The 15,279-nt window shown below is 53.8% G+C and overlaps 1 protein-coding gene across 3 annotated transcripts in view; it reads right to left on the bottom strand.

Moving 5' to 3' along the window:
• The window catches only part of tenm1 (teneurin transmembrane protein 1), a 1,545,585-nt gene that overhangs the window by 21,612 nt on the left and 1,508,694 nt on the right, over positions 1-15,279 (bottom strand). For all 3 annotated transcript variants that reach the window (XM_072505612.1, XM_072505613.1, XM_072505614.1), the window contains one exon: positions 12,517-14,125. In XM_072505612.1, coding sequence (XP_072361713.1) covers positions 12,517-14,125 — 1,609 coding nt within the window. The remainder of the gene's footprint in view (positions 1-12,516; positions 14,126-15,279) is intronic.

Below are 15,279 nucleotides of genomic sequence, written 5' to 3'. Positions count from 1 at the left end.
CAATAACATCCTCTCTCATCTTTCTAAACTCCAACGAGTACAGACCCAGAGTCCTCAAACGTTCCTCATACGACAAGTTCTTCATTCCAGTTCTTCATTCTTGTGAACCTCCTCTGGACCCTTTCCAAGGCCAGCACATCCTTCCTTAGATATGGGGACAAGACTGCTCACAATACCCCAAGTGGGGTCTGACCAGAGCCTTATACAGCCTCAGAAGTACATCCTTGGTCTTCACCCATGGCACCGTGACCTCTAGACTTAAACCATTCAATGCATTGTTTGCCAACCTCCCACATTCTACTTTCCATCAACACGTGGTCACCCACACTCTGCTGTCTGTGTCCTAACTTGCATCACGTCCCTCATTCCTGTGCTCACTGACCTATATTGGCCCATGATTAAGCAGCACCTCAGTGCTAAATTTTCATTCATGCTTTGGAATCCCTAAATGGGGCCCACCCCCTCCTCTGTAATCTTCTCCAGCCTCACAGCCAACATTTCCATTCACGCAGAAAGTGAATTTGCTTATGTGCACCAGTGTCAAGGTAATGTGAAGGTGCGCGCTTACAGTTGAGACAAAACAACTCATATATAATATATATGTTTTAAAAGTTACATAGGTATGGAAAAAGAAGAAAGGATACAACCTCCAGCCATTTGCACAGTAACACGCTCGTGACCAAATTACCCTGGCTTATGGGATTCAATTTGAAATTTACCAGTCTGGCATTTCAACTCACAACCTCTAGGTTTAAAGCTCAGTACCATAACCACTGCACGACCATATGTGAGAACGGCATTTGTTCATTTTTATATTGTAGCTTGTATTTTAGCCATTTGACAGAAGAAAGGTTGAATTAGAGCGATGGTGGAATCCTTTGTTTCACTTGGCAAGCTCAAAATAGAAAGAGCCAAGGAGGTTGGCCTGTTGAATTGATAGAAAATGTGGAAAAGACAACTTCTACTTTTCGACTTACCGAGTGCTTTCTTTATTGAAAGCTACTGTGAATAATAGTGTGGGAAATAGGGCTCGGGAGATTAATCATGTCAGGCTTAGCTTTCGTCCATTTATTTCCCGTTGTGTGAGGGGGGGGGGGGCGGTCTGCCAGTTCTTGGCTCCTGAGCAAGTGTGACAGAAAACTTCATTTTACCATCAGGATGTGCGTGGCTGCAATAATTAAGTGCACGGCATTTGATGGATTGTTAGGCTGCGGCATGTGTCTTGTGGGGATGTTTGACTGATGTGTTATTTTAGTATTCTCGAGAATATAATAAATTATGAATAAAGACAACTTTGAGCACCAGCTAAATTCATTTTGATCCTACCAGAATAAGGTTGAGAATTTATAGCAATGTCTGCTGAAAGCATTTTTTTTTCAAAGAAAGACTTTTCCATTATGTTATTCATAAACAGTTTGGGTGGGATTTTCTGTGTCCTCCCCCCACCTCCCCATGGCATGTTTTCCCACAGCGGAGGCACTCGCCATTGGCTGCCAGTGGGAACTTCCATTCCCGCCGATGTCTGGGGCGTTTCACGTGGTTCACGGTCCCGCCGCCGGGGAACCCAATGGTTGCCTTTGACGGAACTGGAAGATCCTGCCGCCGGGAAGGATTGGAAAATCCCACCCAATGTATAATTTTAAAGAAGAAATCTATTCAACCCACCAGGCACGAGATGAAAAACTAAAAAAATCCCTTTCTGAAGTCTGCGTGTCAAAGCTTTTGATTTGAATATCATTCAAAAGACATCAACTGAACTTACAAAGTGTCTTTACAGGCTGTACCAGGCTTTTAACAGAACGGAGTTACATCCAAATCTATATTTCATTCAATAAGCTAGGGTTCCGACAGGGCTGAAAATTCAACATTAAAAAAATTAATTTAAATATTTGAATTTGGATGCAGCCTACTGACTCATTTATTAATTCAAAATGTCACACATTTGGTTATCAACACACAAACAAAATTTACATACAAGGCTATTGCAGGATATGATTGAGCAATATAGATTCACATTTAATTGACAGTGCTTCACATTTAAAAAGCTATGGACTCAGTAACGAATATTTGAACATAAGAATTAGGGGGGGGGGGGAGGCCACTCGGCCCCTCGAGCCTGCTGTGTCATTTAATAAGTTCTTGGCTGATCTGATTGTAACCTCAACGCTACATTGCCACCTATCCTCCTATTAAAGCTCTCAGAAGGTGATTCAAAACAGAGGTTTATTCCAACCAAAAGAAAAGGCCGCAACGCAGCACAGCCGGTTTGACCAGGACTGCCTATCAAGGCCTGTTTTTAAGGGTTGATTCCATGAATCCCTCTGCCCATCAGCAGGAGAGCTCCTATTCCACGCACCACAAAGAGATCAATCAGGTAATCCATGTGGGTTTCGTGAGGGTTATTACACCCCGATAACCTTTCAGCTGTTGCGTATCAAGAAGCTATCTAGCCCTGCCTGATAAACATTCAAAGATTCTGCTCCCACAGCCTTTTAAGGGAGAGAGTTCCAGAGATTCACGATCCTCAGAGAAAAAGATTCCCCTCATCTCTGTCAGGCGGCAAGGCAGCACAGTGGTTAGCACTGTTGCTTCACAGCTCCAGGGTCCTGGGTTTGATTCCCACTCGGGTCACTGCCTGTGCAGAGTCTGTATGTTCTCCCTGTGTCTGTGTGGGTTCCCTCCGGGTGCTCCGGTTTCCCCCCACAAGACAATCCTCCCATTCCACGTAACAGTCTGCTAAACCTTTTCTGAATTGATGACAATCATTGAGATCGACTGGGACAAAGTCAATTAGAACATCCAATTAACTCATGGAAGGTAGACTGTGATGAGAAGGCAAAGGAAAACTCTTGGACTTCCATAAAGGTTTGCAGGGAGCAGTGTCCAATCTCTCATTATGGAAGCCTTAATGAAATCTGGTCACTTGAATATGTTTCTGTTATTCAATGATAATTTGCTTGTGTAATTTTTTGAATTTCAGAATTTTTTTTCCGAGATCTCAGAACCACTTCTCTCAAAGTATTCCAAAAGTTAGCATTTTAACTCTGGCACAGATTTTTTTATCTCTGCGTCAGGTTTGCAGAGTTGTGAGATTTCCTGGCTTGATGAAAGTAACTTTTATAAATGCCCGCCCTCAGGTTGAATTTTAATTTGGAGGGGTGGAGTGAGGAAGAGAGCAGGATGGTGGAGGGTGGAAGAATGGGTGTGGGGGGAGGGGGGGGGGGGGGAAGAGTGGGAAGGCTGAAATAAGAGGTGGGGTGAGCAACCCTGGAATGAGTCAGAGGCTACTGGGTGCGACAGCGGGTTGGGACCAAGGCCTGCCTCGATGCTCCAGCACTGCGTTTAAACTTAATTTTAAAATTAAACAAAATAAATCCCTCCAGTCCTTACCCCACACCATTCACTCCCTATACCCATTAATGCCAACGATAACCCTCAGACTCAGACTCACTATGCCAGCCCACACCCCAGTCACATCTATGGTCACATGATACTGTGTATGACCATCATGTCACCCTGTACCCTAAAATATCACCCTTTGCACTTACCTCATCCATACCAACTCTGCATAGACACCTTCTGGACAACTGTGATACTTACGTGACATCTTGCAAGTTCCTGGACTGCTTGACAGTTCCTTGACAATTTGACCCTTCTTAGAAAGCTTGGAAGTTCTTTCACAGTTTGGCACTTTCCAGAAAGGTCCTTGATAACTATTCATTTCATGAGCAGCCCAAATGTTCTTTGACAGCTTGACAGTTCCTTGACAACTTGACCCTTCCTGGGCAGTTTGGCAGTTCCTTGACAGTTTGGCACTTGCTTGGCTGCTTAATAGGACCCTTTTGGTTGTCATTTTATGGGCCAATCGACTGTTCCTTGACAGCTTGCCACTTCCTGGACAACCTGACACCTTGTGGTCAGCCTGTCTCTTTTTGGACTGATTGAAAATTCCAATGAGTTTGTGCATAAAAATGCAAAATCATGTTTGAACAATCCCAGAGTGTGCCTTACCTCAGCCAGAGGTGCCTCAGGACCCTACACAAAGGAGTACATTACCTCTCAGAGGGGAACCCTAGCTATCAAAGGAATCCATCAAGTTAAGACCTCCTCTTATCTGACCTGTTCTGCACACTCCGGGATTCATGCATATGGGGATCAAAAATCGAAAGTCAGTGGAAGCAACGGCCAGCTGCCTCCATGAATTGTGTATGCGTGAACATTGGCACAATCCCTGTCCCACCCCCATGAAGATAGGAAATTCCAGGTTCGGAGGCAGGACTTTTGAAATTTCATCCATTTCTGGGATTTTCGCCAGGATGGAGAGCTAGAATCCAGACCTATATATAGGTTTTGAACCCAATGTGTGCCTCACATTGGCAGTGATTTGATGGTACAGTTAATTGCTCTGCACACAGGTTCATGCCAGCCTACGATCTGAGCCAAACTTGACATTGGGCCTTATCTTCTGCAACAGGGGGAAGAAGTGTCAGCACCAGAAATGATCAATACAAATTTTCTATTTAAAAAAATATTTTGCTTGTGAGACTCAGATGGATGCAAGTGTCCCTCTGGTCCCATAAACTAAGTTTAGACCTCTTCTGTCCCATGATATCCTTTCCTCCTGGCCACAAGATTCTCCCAAAACCCCCTTCATATGACTTAGATGAGTTCAGGGAGTTTTCCTTCAACCTACCACCATGTGACATTGTGGTCCCACCCATTGGATAGCTGCTGCTTTCTGAATTTGGGCGGGAAATGGACTGGAGCATCCAGATAAAGTCGTGAAGGTCTCCTGCCAAGGTCCTGGCTGTTTGCTTTCAATCTTTGCCCCCATGCATCTGGGCGAAATTCTCCGTTATCGGCTCAAAGTCCGCCGATCGGCACAAAAAACGGCGCAAATCTGACTTGCGTCACGCCGGAAAAATGGTTCAAAAGTCTCCGGCCCGAAATGGGCTAGCAGCGACGTGACGGGATCCGCGCTTGCGCACGTGGTTCACGCCATGCAGCGTCATACACGCCGCATGGCGTGACGGCTCATAAGGCCGCGCTGCTCCCCGCCACCCAACCAGAACACCCAACCGGAACACCCGACTGGATGGCTGGCCGCCGCTCAGCCCCGAGGTTCCAGTCACGGGATGTGGAGGCACTCCTGGACGCAGTGGAGCAGAGGAGGGACGCCCTGTATCCCGGGCACGGCTGCAGAGTTGCCCCACGCCACAGCCGGCGCCTGTGGAGGGAGGTGGCAGAGGCCGTCACCGCTGTGGCCCTGACACCACGGACAGGCACCCAGTGCCACAAGAAGGTGAATGACCTCATCAGAGCAGGCAGGGTGAGCCTCCCCATATCCCCCCCCTCCCCCATATCCCCCCTCCCCCATATCCCCCTCTCCCCCATATCCCCCCTCCCCCATATCCCCCTCCCCCATATCCCCCCTCCCCCATATCCCCCATATCCCCCCTCACCCATATCCCCCCTCCCCCATATCCCCAAGTGAATCCAGCCCTAACCTTAACCTCTGCAATGCACGCGCAACTGATGGCGTGCATTCATCTACCTGCCTAACAGTGTTGCCTTTTACCCCTGCCACCACCCCCACCCACCCCCCCGCCACAGGAGAAGCGCGCACACAACAATAGGGAGCATGTGAGGACTGGAGGAGGCCCCGCTGATGAGAGGCCACTGACCGAACACGAGGAAAGGGCCCTGGAACTGGCTGGCGGACCTGACGACCGGGAGGTTGCTGATGTAGAGGTCGTGGGCGTACTAGCAAGTGAGGACCGACAGCCCGTCCCCATATCCCCCCTCCCCTATATCCCCCTCCCCCATATCACCTGATCACTGCCTGCGTGTCTAACCACGCATGCTTCATTGTGTATCGCAGGAGCAAACGTCGAGGCACCCATCCCCGCAGATGCAGACCGCCCGCAGGATGCCCCTCGGAGGCCACGGGAGACGGAGAGACCCGGACCCTCCGGCATGCGATGCCCGCAGGATGCCCCTCGCACACCACGGGAGACGGAGAGACCCGGACCCTCCGGCATGCGACGCCCGCAGGATGCCCCTCGCACACCACGGGAGACGGAGAGACCCGGACCCTCCGGCATGCGACGCCCGCAGGATGCCCCTCGCACACCACTGGAGATGGAGAGACCAGGAGCAACAGGGAGACAACACCCGTCACGTGCGGGAGCGACGACGCAGGTGTGTGCCACTCAGCGACGAGGGGGGCAGCCACAGGCCCCCGTCACATCCGAGCCAGGACACCACTACCCAGGACACCACTACCCAGGACACCACTACCCAGGTCACCACTACCCAGGACACCACTACCCAGGACACCACTACCCAGGACACCCCTACCCGGGACACCCTGGGTTGTGCTGTCCCGGGTAGGGGTGTCCTGGGTAGTGCTGACCCGGGTAGGGGTGTCCTGGGTAGTGGTGTCCTGGGTAGTGGTGTCCTGGGTAGTGGTGACCTGGGTAGTGGTGTCCTGGGTAGTGGTGTCCTGTGTAGTGCTGTCCCGGGTAGGGAAGACGAAATACCGGACAGTGACTCAGAGTGGATGGGTGGAGACGAACCCCCACCCCAAAGTGCCATGGACTCAGAGTGGGACGAAGAGCACGACACAACGCCACTGCTGTCACCAACACCTTCCACCATCGCAGAAACACTCACCTCGGTTGGGCACTTTAGTCCCGGTACAGCAGGTGGAGGTAGGAGCAGCAGACGGGCCGGGCGGTCGGAGGGCAGCCCAGCCCAAGCGAACATCTGATGGATCCCGGGTTCCTGGAGTTACCACACCCACACATAGATCCGATGCAACCACCGACCCGGAGACGAGCGAAGAGGGTGACGGCCGGCTTGGGGCAGCTGCAGTCGCAGGTGGAGGAGTCCACCCGCGTCCAGGAGCTGGGAGTGGTCCCGGTCATGCGTGCCACCCAGGCCGACACCGCACGGGTGGCGTCCGCGGTGGAGGCAATGGGTGCGACGGTGTCAGACATGGGGAACGGTTTGCGAGGCCTGGGGCTTTCCGTGCAGGCGGCGTCTGTGGCCCATGGTCCGGGTGGATGGTGGTACTGTGGCCATGGGTCAGACACAGTCCAACGATGTGGAGCCAGGAGCTCACCGCAGGGCGGGTTGTCATCATCCTCCATGGCCTGCAATAGACACGCGTCCACCCGCAACTGTGTGAGCCCGGCCGTTGTGCCGCAGGTGGATCGGCAATGGGGGGGGGGGTGGTGTGCATGCGGGTGGTGTGGGGGAGGAGGGGGAGGGTGCTGGGTGGGTGGATGGGTGGGGGGTGTGGGTGGTCGGCTGTTGCCATGGTGTGCGGTCTGTGGCCATACTACCCGATTCCCACGCCCATCTAGTCAGTGAAGCGGGCAGCTATCAGTCTGTCCCGTGCCCGCTGGGCCAGCCAGTAACGGTGGACAGCCACCCGCCTGTGTCTAGCCCGTCTGCCCTGACCATTGGGGAGGACTGCGCCTCTTCCTGCTGCTCCTCCACTCCGCCCTTCTCTGCCTGCGGTACATCGCCCCTCTGTTGGGCTATGTTGTGCAGGACGCAGCACACCACAATGATGCGGCCGACCCTATCTGACCAATACTGGAGGGCGCCCCCACAGAGGTCCAGGCACCTGAAACGCATCTTCAGCACGTCAAAGCACCTCTCTATCACTCCCCTTGTTGCTACATGGGCATCATTGTAGCGGTTCTCCGCCTCATTGCGTGGCCTCCGTACAGGCGTCTTCAGCCACGATCGCAATGGGTAGCCCCTGTTGCCCGGCAACCAGCCCCTCAGCCGGGGATGGCGTCCCTCGTACATGCCGGGGATGGATGACCGCGACAACACGTATGAGTCGTGTACACTGCCTGCGTAACGGGCGCAGACTTGCAGGGTCATCATGCGGTGGTCGCAGACCACCTGAATGTTCATCGATATAGGGCATATAGGGCATCTGTCACTGTCCGGATGCACCGATGCACCGATGTCTGCGATATGCCGGACAGGTCCCCACTCGGTGCCTGGAATGACCCCGTTGCATAAAGGTTCAGGGCCACCGTAACCTTGACGGACACGGGGAGAGGGTGTCCCCCGCCAGTGCCACGCGGTGACAGGTGTGCCAGCAGGTGGCAGACGTGTGCCACCGTTTCCCGTCTCATTCCGAGACTCCTCCTGCATTCCCGGTCCGTGAGGTCCTGGTATGACTGCCGGGGCCGGTACACACGGGGCGCCCTCGGGTGCCTCCGTTGCCGTGGGGCCGCGATGTCCTCCTCCCATTCCTCGTCCTGTCGGTCAGGTGTCCCTCCAGCCTGGGCGGCTGCCGCCTGCCCCTCTGCGGCAGGCTGCGCCGCCTCTCTGGCACGCTCCTCCTCCTCCTCCTCATCCAGGGCAACATAGATATTAGCGGCTGCCGCCACGGCGGCCAACATCGCTGGATGATCGGAAAACATGATGGCCTGGTGGGGGGGGGTGGGGGGGGGGGGGGTGAACGACGACATGTCATCATTGCCCATATCCCCTCCTTCCCCCAAGCCAGGTGGCATGGACAGCATGGGTCCAACTGTTGGAGGCTGGCACCTGGCCAGGTGGACCAACTCACTTGCCCCCCCATCCCCCTCCCTGGCACGGACCCCCTCATCCTCCTCCCTGGCATGGACCCCAACCTCCTCCCCGGCACGGACCCCCCCGCCATCGCCCTCCCCGGTATGGACCCCCCATCCCCCTCCCCGGCACGGACCCCCCAACCTCCTCCCCGGCACGCACCCCCCATCCCCCTCCCCGGCACGCACCCCCCATCCCCCTCCCCGGCATGGACCCCCACCATCCCCCTCCCCGGCACGGACCCCCCCATCCTCCTCCCCAGCACGGACCCCAACCTCCTCCCCGGCACGGACCCCCCCCACCATCCTCCCCGGTACGGACCCCCCAACCTCCTCCCCGGCACGTATCCCCCAGCCCCCTCCCCGGCACGGACCCCCCCCATCCCCCTTCCTGGCACGGACCCCCCGCCCCCATCCCCCTCCCCGGCACGGACCTCCCCCCCGGCACGGGCCCCCCCCATCCTCCTCCCAAGCACGGACCGCAACCTCCTCCCCGGCACGGACCCCCCCCACCACCCTCTCCGGTACGGATCCCCCAACCTCCTCCCCGGCACGGACCCCCCCCCAACACCCTCCCCGTCACGGAACCCATCCCATCCCCCTCCCCGGCACGGACCCCCCAACCTACTCCCCGGCACGGACCCACCATCCCCCTCCCCGGCACAGACCTCCCCCCCATCCCCCTCCCCGGCATGGATCCCCCCCCATCCCCCTCCCCGTCACGGACCTCCCCCCCTTCCCCCTCCCCGGCACGGACCCCCACATCCTCCTCTCCGGCACGCACCCCCCATCCCCCTCACCAGCATGGACCCCCCCCATCCCCCTCCCCGGCAAGGACCTCCCCCCCCACCCCCCTCCCCGGCACGGACCTCCCCAACCATCCCCCTCCCCGGCACGGACCCCCCCATCCTCCTCCCCAGCACGGACCCCAACCTCCTCCCCGGCACGGACTCCCCCCCCAACACCCTCCCCGGTACGGACCCCCCAACCTCCTCCCAGGCACGGACCCCCATCCCCCTCCACGGCACGGACCCCCCCCATCCCCCTCCCCGGCATGGACCCCCCGCCCCCATCCCCCTCCCCGGCACGGACCTCCCCCCCATCCCCCTCCCCGGCAGGGACCCCCCCCCCATCCCCCTCCCCGGCACATACCCCCCCATCCTCCTCCCCGGCACGGACCCCAACAGCCTCCCCGGCACGGACCCCCCCATCCCCCTCCCTGACACGGACCCTCCAACCTCCTCCCCGGCACGGACACCCCATCCCCCTCCCCGGCACGGACCCCCCCCATCCCCCTCCCCAGCACGGACCCTCCCCCCATGCCCCTCCCCGGCACGGACCCCCCCATCCTCCTCCCCGGCACGGACCCCAACCTCCTCCCCGGCACGGACCCCCCCCCCCCGATCCCCCTCCCCGGCACGGACCCCCAACCTCCTCCCCGGCACGGACCCACCATCCCCCTCCCTGGCACAGACCCCCCCCAACCCCCTCCCCGGCATGGACCCCCCCCCATCCCCCTCCCCGGCATGGACCTCCCCCCCCATCCCCCTCCCCGGCACGGACCCCCCCATCCTCCTCCCCAGCACGGACCCCAACCTCCTCCCCAGCACGGACCCCCCCCACCACCCTCCCTGGTATGGACCCCCCAACCTCCTCCCCGGCACGGACCCCCCATCCCCTCCCCGGCACGGACCCCCCCCATCCCCCTCCCCGGCACGGAACCCCCGCCCCCATCCCCCTCCCTGGCACGGACCTCCCCCCCATCCCCCTCCCCGGCACGGACCCCCCCCCATCCCCCTCCCCTGCACGGACCCCCCATCCTCCTCCCCAGCACGGACCCCAACATCCTCCCCGGCACAGACCCCCCCCCATCCCCCTCCCCGGCACGGACCCCCCAACCTCCTCCCCGGCACGGACCCCCCATCCCCCTCCCCGGCACGGACCCCCCCCATCCCCCTCCCCGGCACGGACCCTCCCCCCATCCCCCTCCCCGGCACGGAACCCCCCCCATCCCCCTCCTCGGCACGGACCCCCCATCCTCCTCCCCAGCACGTACCCCAACCTCCTCCCCCGCACGGACCCCCCCCCATCCCCCTCCCTGGCACGGACCCCCCAACCTCCTCCCCGGCACGGACCCACCATCCCCCTCCCCGGCACAGACCCCCCCCATCCCCCTCCCCGGCACGGACCCCCCCCCATCCCCCTCCCCGGCACGGACCCCCCCCCATCCCCCTCCCCGGCACGGACCCCCCCCCCCATCCCCCTCCCCGGCACGGACCCCCCCATCCTCCTCCCCGGCACGGACCCCGCCATCCCCCTCCCCGGCACGGACCCCCCCATCCTCCTCCCCGGCACGGACCCCAGCCTCCTCCCCGGCACGGACCCCCCCCATCCCCCTCCCCGGCACGGACCCCCCAACCTTCTCCCCGGCACGGACCCCCCATCCCTCTCCCCGGCACGGAACCCCCCCCATCCCCCTCCCTGGCACGGACCCCCTCCCCATCCCCCTCCCCGGCACGGACCCCCCCATCCCCCTCCCTGGCACGGACCCCCATCCTCCTCCCCGGCATGGACCCCCCCCCCCATCCCCCTCCCCGGACGAACCCCCCAAAAGGAGGTTTGATTTACGTCGACGTGAACGGTCATCACGTCGACGGGACTTCGGCCAATCCGGAAGGGAGAATATCGGCAGGCCCAAAATCGGCTGCCTTGCGCAGACCCGTGCCATTCTCTGACGTCAGCGGCGCCATTAACGCCCCGCCGACTTTTCTCCCTTCGGAAACTTCGGCAACCGGCGGGGGCGGGATTCACGGCAGCCAACGGCCATTCTCCGACCCGCTGGGGGGTCGGAGAATGACGCCCGATTCCCATCCCAAGCTAAATCTGCAGCTACAGTTTCCCGACATTTGAATAGTTCTGGTGATCCATATTGCTCACATCAGATGCTGTAACTCTAATGTAATTAAATGTGGTGCCCAAGACAAACTGTGGCATAATCAACAACGCAATTTGAAATTAGCATTACTGCTTCATTCTTGTACTTTATGCCCCATTTATAATAAAAAGGCAAGAATATTTTGAGTTTTGTGCCTTGATCTGCAAATTCACTTTTAAGGAATTGTGTATTTGAACTCCTTGGCCCCGCTATTGATTTACAACTTACAGCTTCTTTCCATCCTTCCATTCCTACTTATCTTTCCTCCCAAAATGTATCCTCTAAGTTTTTCAGAACCGTTTTTTATCTATATATCCTCCTCTATTACATTCATGTGCTTTCTTCCACCAATAATAATAACATTTTAATAAAAACAATGCAAAATACTTAAGACCATAAGGCATAGGAGCGGAAGTAAGGCCATTCGGACCATCGAGTCCACTCCACCATTCAATCATGGCTGATTTCAACTCCATTTACCCGCTCTCTCTCCATAGCCCTTAATTCCTATAAGAAACTTATTTAATTCCTGCACATATTTTCTTCCTCTATCATTTTCCTTCTTTGACAAACTAATTTTTAGTTTTATATGTCAATGAGAAGGCCTTACGAATTCCTTTTATACTATTTACGAGACACTTTTCATCTTTCCTTTTACAATCTGCGACAACGCATGGTTTTTTCAGCTAAACCTATTTTGCGATTGTGACAAATAAATGAAGGCAGAGGAAACTGATTTTTGAGATGCTGTTTGGAGTTGACACACAAGTATTCAATATTCTGAAGCCTGAGAATTCCTCCACCAACCATTTTTTGGGGAAAAACAACTTAAAGGAGTTAAAACCTAGCATCCTCAAAACGTCAAACTTTTTCTGACTTGCAAACATTTACCTGTACATCACACATGATTTTAATTACCTGGTAAGATCAGGTTTTAACTTTCCGACGATAGACTTGCAGTTATATGCTAATCCTTACCTGTCGTGAAATGGGCGATGTCCTGAACAGTGCTGATTGGGTTGTTATTTTTAAATGAATACAGATTAAATGGAAACAAATGGCTGTTTAAGTCTTCCCAGAGATTATAGTTTGGTGTTGTCCATCGTCCAGACATGGCATCATAATCACGGCGGCCTAGATGTACAAGCTTCGTCAGGGGATCATAAAGCCCACCGTGGAAACCAATGATAACTTGAAAATCAGAGTTGGAGTCTTGGTAAATTTCTCCATAGGGTGTGTATTGCAACTGCTTAATTAATTGCCCGGAATTACTGAACACAGCTAAGGGAGTCCCTGTGTTATCACAGGTTATGTAAAACTCTTCACCATTGCTGATCTCCATAGCTATGAGGTGACCTTGAAGATCATAGTAGAGTGATGTGATTTCAGAGTTTGTATGGTTATACATATGAGTGACTCTGGTTGGGTGAATCAGATCTGCATAAAAGTATTGAAGGTACTGTCCAGTATTTGTTTCACTGGCTACACGTCTTCCTAAGCCATCGTATCGATACAACATGCTCCAACCTGCAATATTATCATATGCTCTGCTGAGTAAGCCATTGGAGTTGTAGACAAATATAATATCACCCCTCTGCTTGAGGAAGCCATCCTCATCCAATTTGTACTGCACGTCTCCAAATCTGGTAATCCTATCTCGTAGGTCGTACCTCAATGGAGTTAGGTGAGCGTTATTCTCATAGCTCATCAAGTTAATGTTTCCATTTAAGTCATAATTGTAGCGCCATTTGGGTTTGTTGTTAACTGAAACAGTTTGCAGCTGCCCATCAGCATCGTATTCATAGGAGTGCTTAGTAAGATTGGTATCGGTTCCAACTCTTATCTCACACGTTATCATCCGTCCCATATTGTCATACTGAATAGTCATCCAATATGTAATGGATCTCAAGATCTCAAATTGGACCTCTCTCACTTGACCATTGGTGTTAAATCTCTTGGTGTGTGTCATAACAGTGGTGGTTATGATCTGGTTTAGATCATAATAGATCACACTGAACTTCCCGAATTGTTCTGTCCGTCCTGATACATCATCATGCCGATAAAGATCAATAGGCAGAGGAGTTTCATTGATCATAGCCTGCATGCTTGTGATTCGTAGGTTATTATAGCTGTAGTCAAAGCGAGCGTTAACAAGATTGTCATCGCTGAACCTGAAGATCTGTCGAGCAATAAGGGGCCCTGTTTGTCGAAATCGGACTGTGCAGGTAAATCCTTCGTGTATCAACTGGATGGTTTTAATCACACCAGCTGCCTCATCGTAAGTGAAGTTGACCTGAATGGTATCGTAAACTATCTCAGAAAATTTGGACAGTCTTGTGTATTTGTAGATCACCATTCGTCCAGTGCCCAAGTACAAAGTTTGAAGCAAGCGACCATCCTCAGTGTAATCCTGTATGATGGAGGCCCTACTGTCAGGTGGACTGTAGATGTTCCTATGATATCCTACGGAGCAAATGGTCTGCAAAGTATGTCGAACCATACTGGGCATGGTGACTGAGAAAAGCCTATCAGTCTGATCGTAGTCGAAAATGTACCTCCTTTGGCTGTGCAAAAGAAGCGTAACAGACTGTTGAAAAATAAAACCAAAAGTTATTTAATGGCAATTTTAGATTTCCACGGAAACACATACCAGAAACGCTTTCTGAGAAGTAAAACAGAGTATCTTTAGGTACATTTAAATTACAATTACAGTGCTGGTGTGAGCTGGAATAAAGACTTATCAAACTCCCTAGAGAGTATGGTCTCGCACCACATGACTTGCAAATTTAGTGTAAATCTGTGAAAAAAAGAACTCGGTGTGGGGGGGGAATTTCTTGGCACTTGCAATTATTGACTATTTCTTCGTATTGTGCTGCCTGCACTGTTTCTATTTGCAATTAACTGCATGTAAACACTCATCAACAGGGCATGTCCTGGGCACCAGAATTTTAATAATAATCTTTATTCGTGTCACAAGTAGGCTTACATTACACTGCAATGAAGTTACTGTGAACTAAGTTTCATCCAATTAGTGTAAACAGGTTTAATTCTTCTCTCCACATCATTCCTGCTCTGGTCTCTCTGTCCTTAAATTTAGGTCAACAGAAGCATGAAGAACAGCAATTGAGCTTTCAATTTGGCACTTTACAGCCTTCCTGACCCAACATTAAATTCAACAATTAAATCAAAATAACTTTCAGCTCGGAAGATGAGTCATACGGACTTTAGACATTAACTCTATTTTCTCTCTCCACAGATGCTGCCAGCCCTGCTAAGTTTTTCCAGCATTTTCTGTTTTTGATTGAGCTCAACAATCTCAACCAACGCAAACTCTGCTACTTCTTTTGGACTGCACCTGTTGGTGATGATTCAGCTATTCCCAACTCCCTGTACACTCATCTTTTGATGCTGTACTTGTCCCCTTACAATCTCATTTTCCTTTGCATCATTCCTTTCTCTCATTTAATCTCTCTTGCCCTCCACCCTGTCACAAACACTTCCTTCTATTCCTTTCCTCCTCCCTCCTTTCACTGCTTCAGGACTTGCTTAAAAGATGTTACATCGTTATAACTTTAACCAGTTCTGAAGAAAGGCCATTGGCCTGAAACCTTTTGCTTCTTTCTCCACAAATGCTGCCTGACCTGAATATTTCCATTATTTTCTGTTCTTATTTCAGATTTCCGGTATCCACGGTATTCTGTTTTTTTATGAAAAATGAGAAACATTGGCAAACACTCAGCA

This window comes from Scyliorhinus torazame, chromosome 5 (assembly GCF_047496885.1).
Source record: "Scyliorhinus torazame isolate Kashiwa2021f chromosome 5, sScyTor2.1, whole genome shotgun sequence".
Taxonomy (NCBI): Eukaryota; Metazoa; Chordata; class Chondrichthyes; order Carcharhiniformes; family Scyliorhinidae; genus Scyliorhinus; species Scyliorhinus torazame.
The sequence above is the reverse complement of the archived record's forward strand: the minus strand, read 5'-3'. Positions and strand labels throughout refer to the sequence as shown.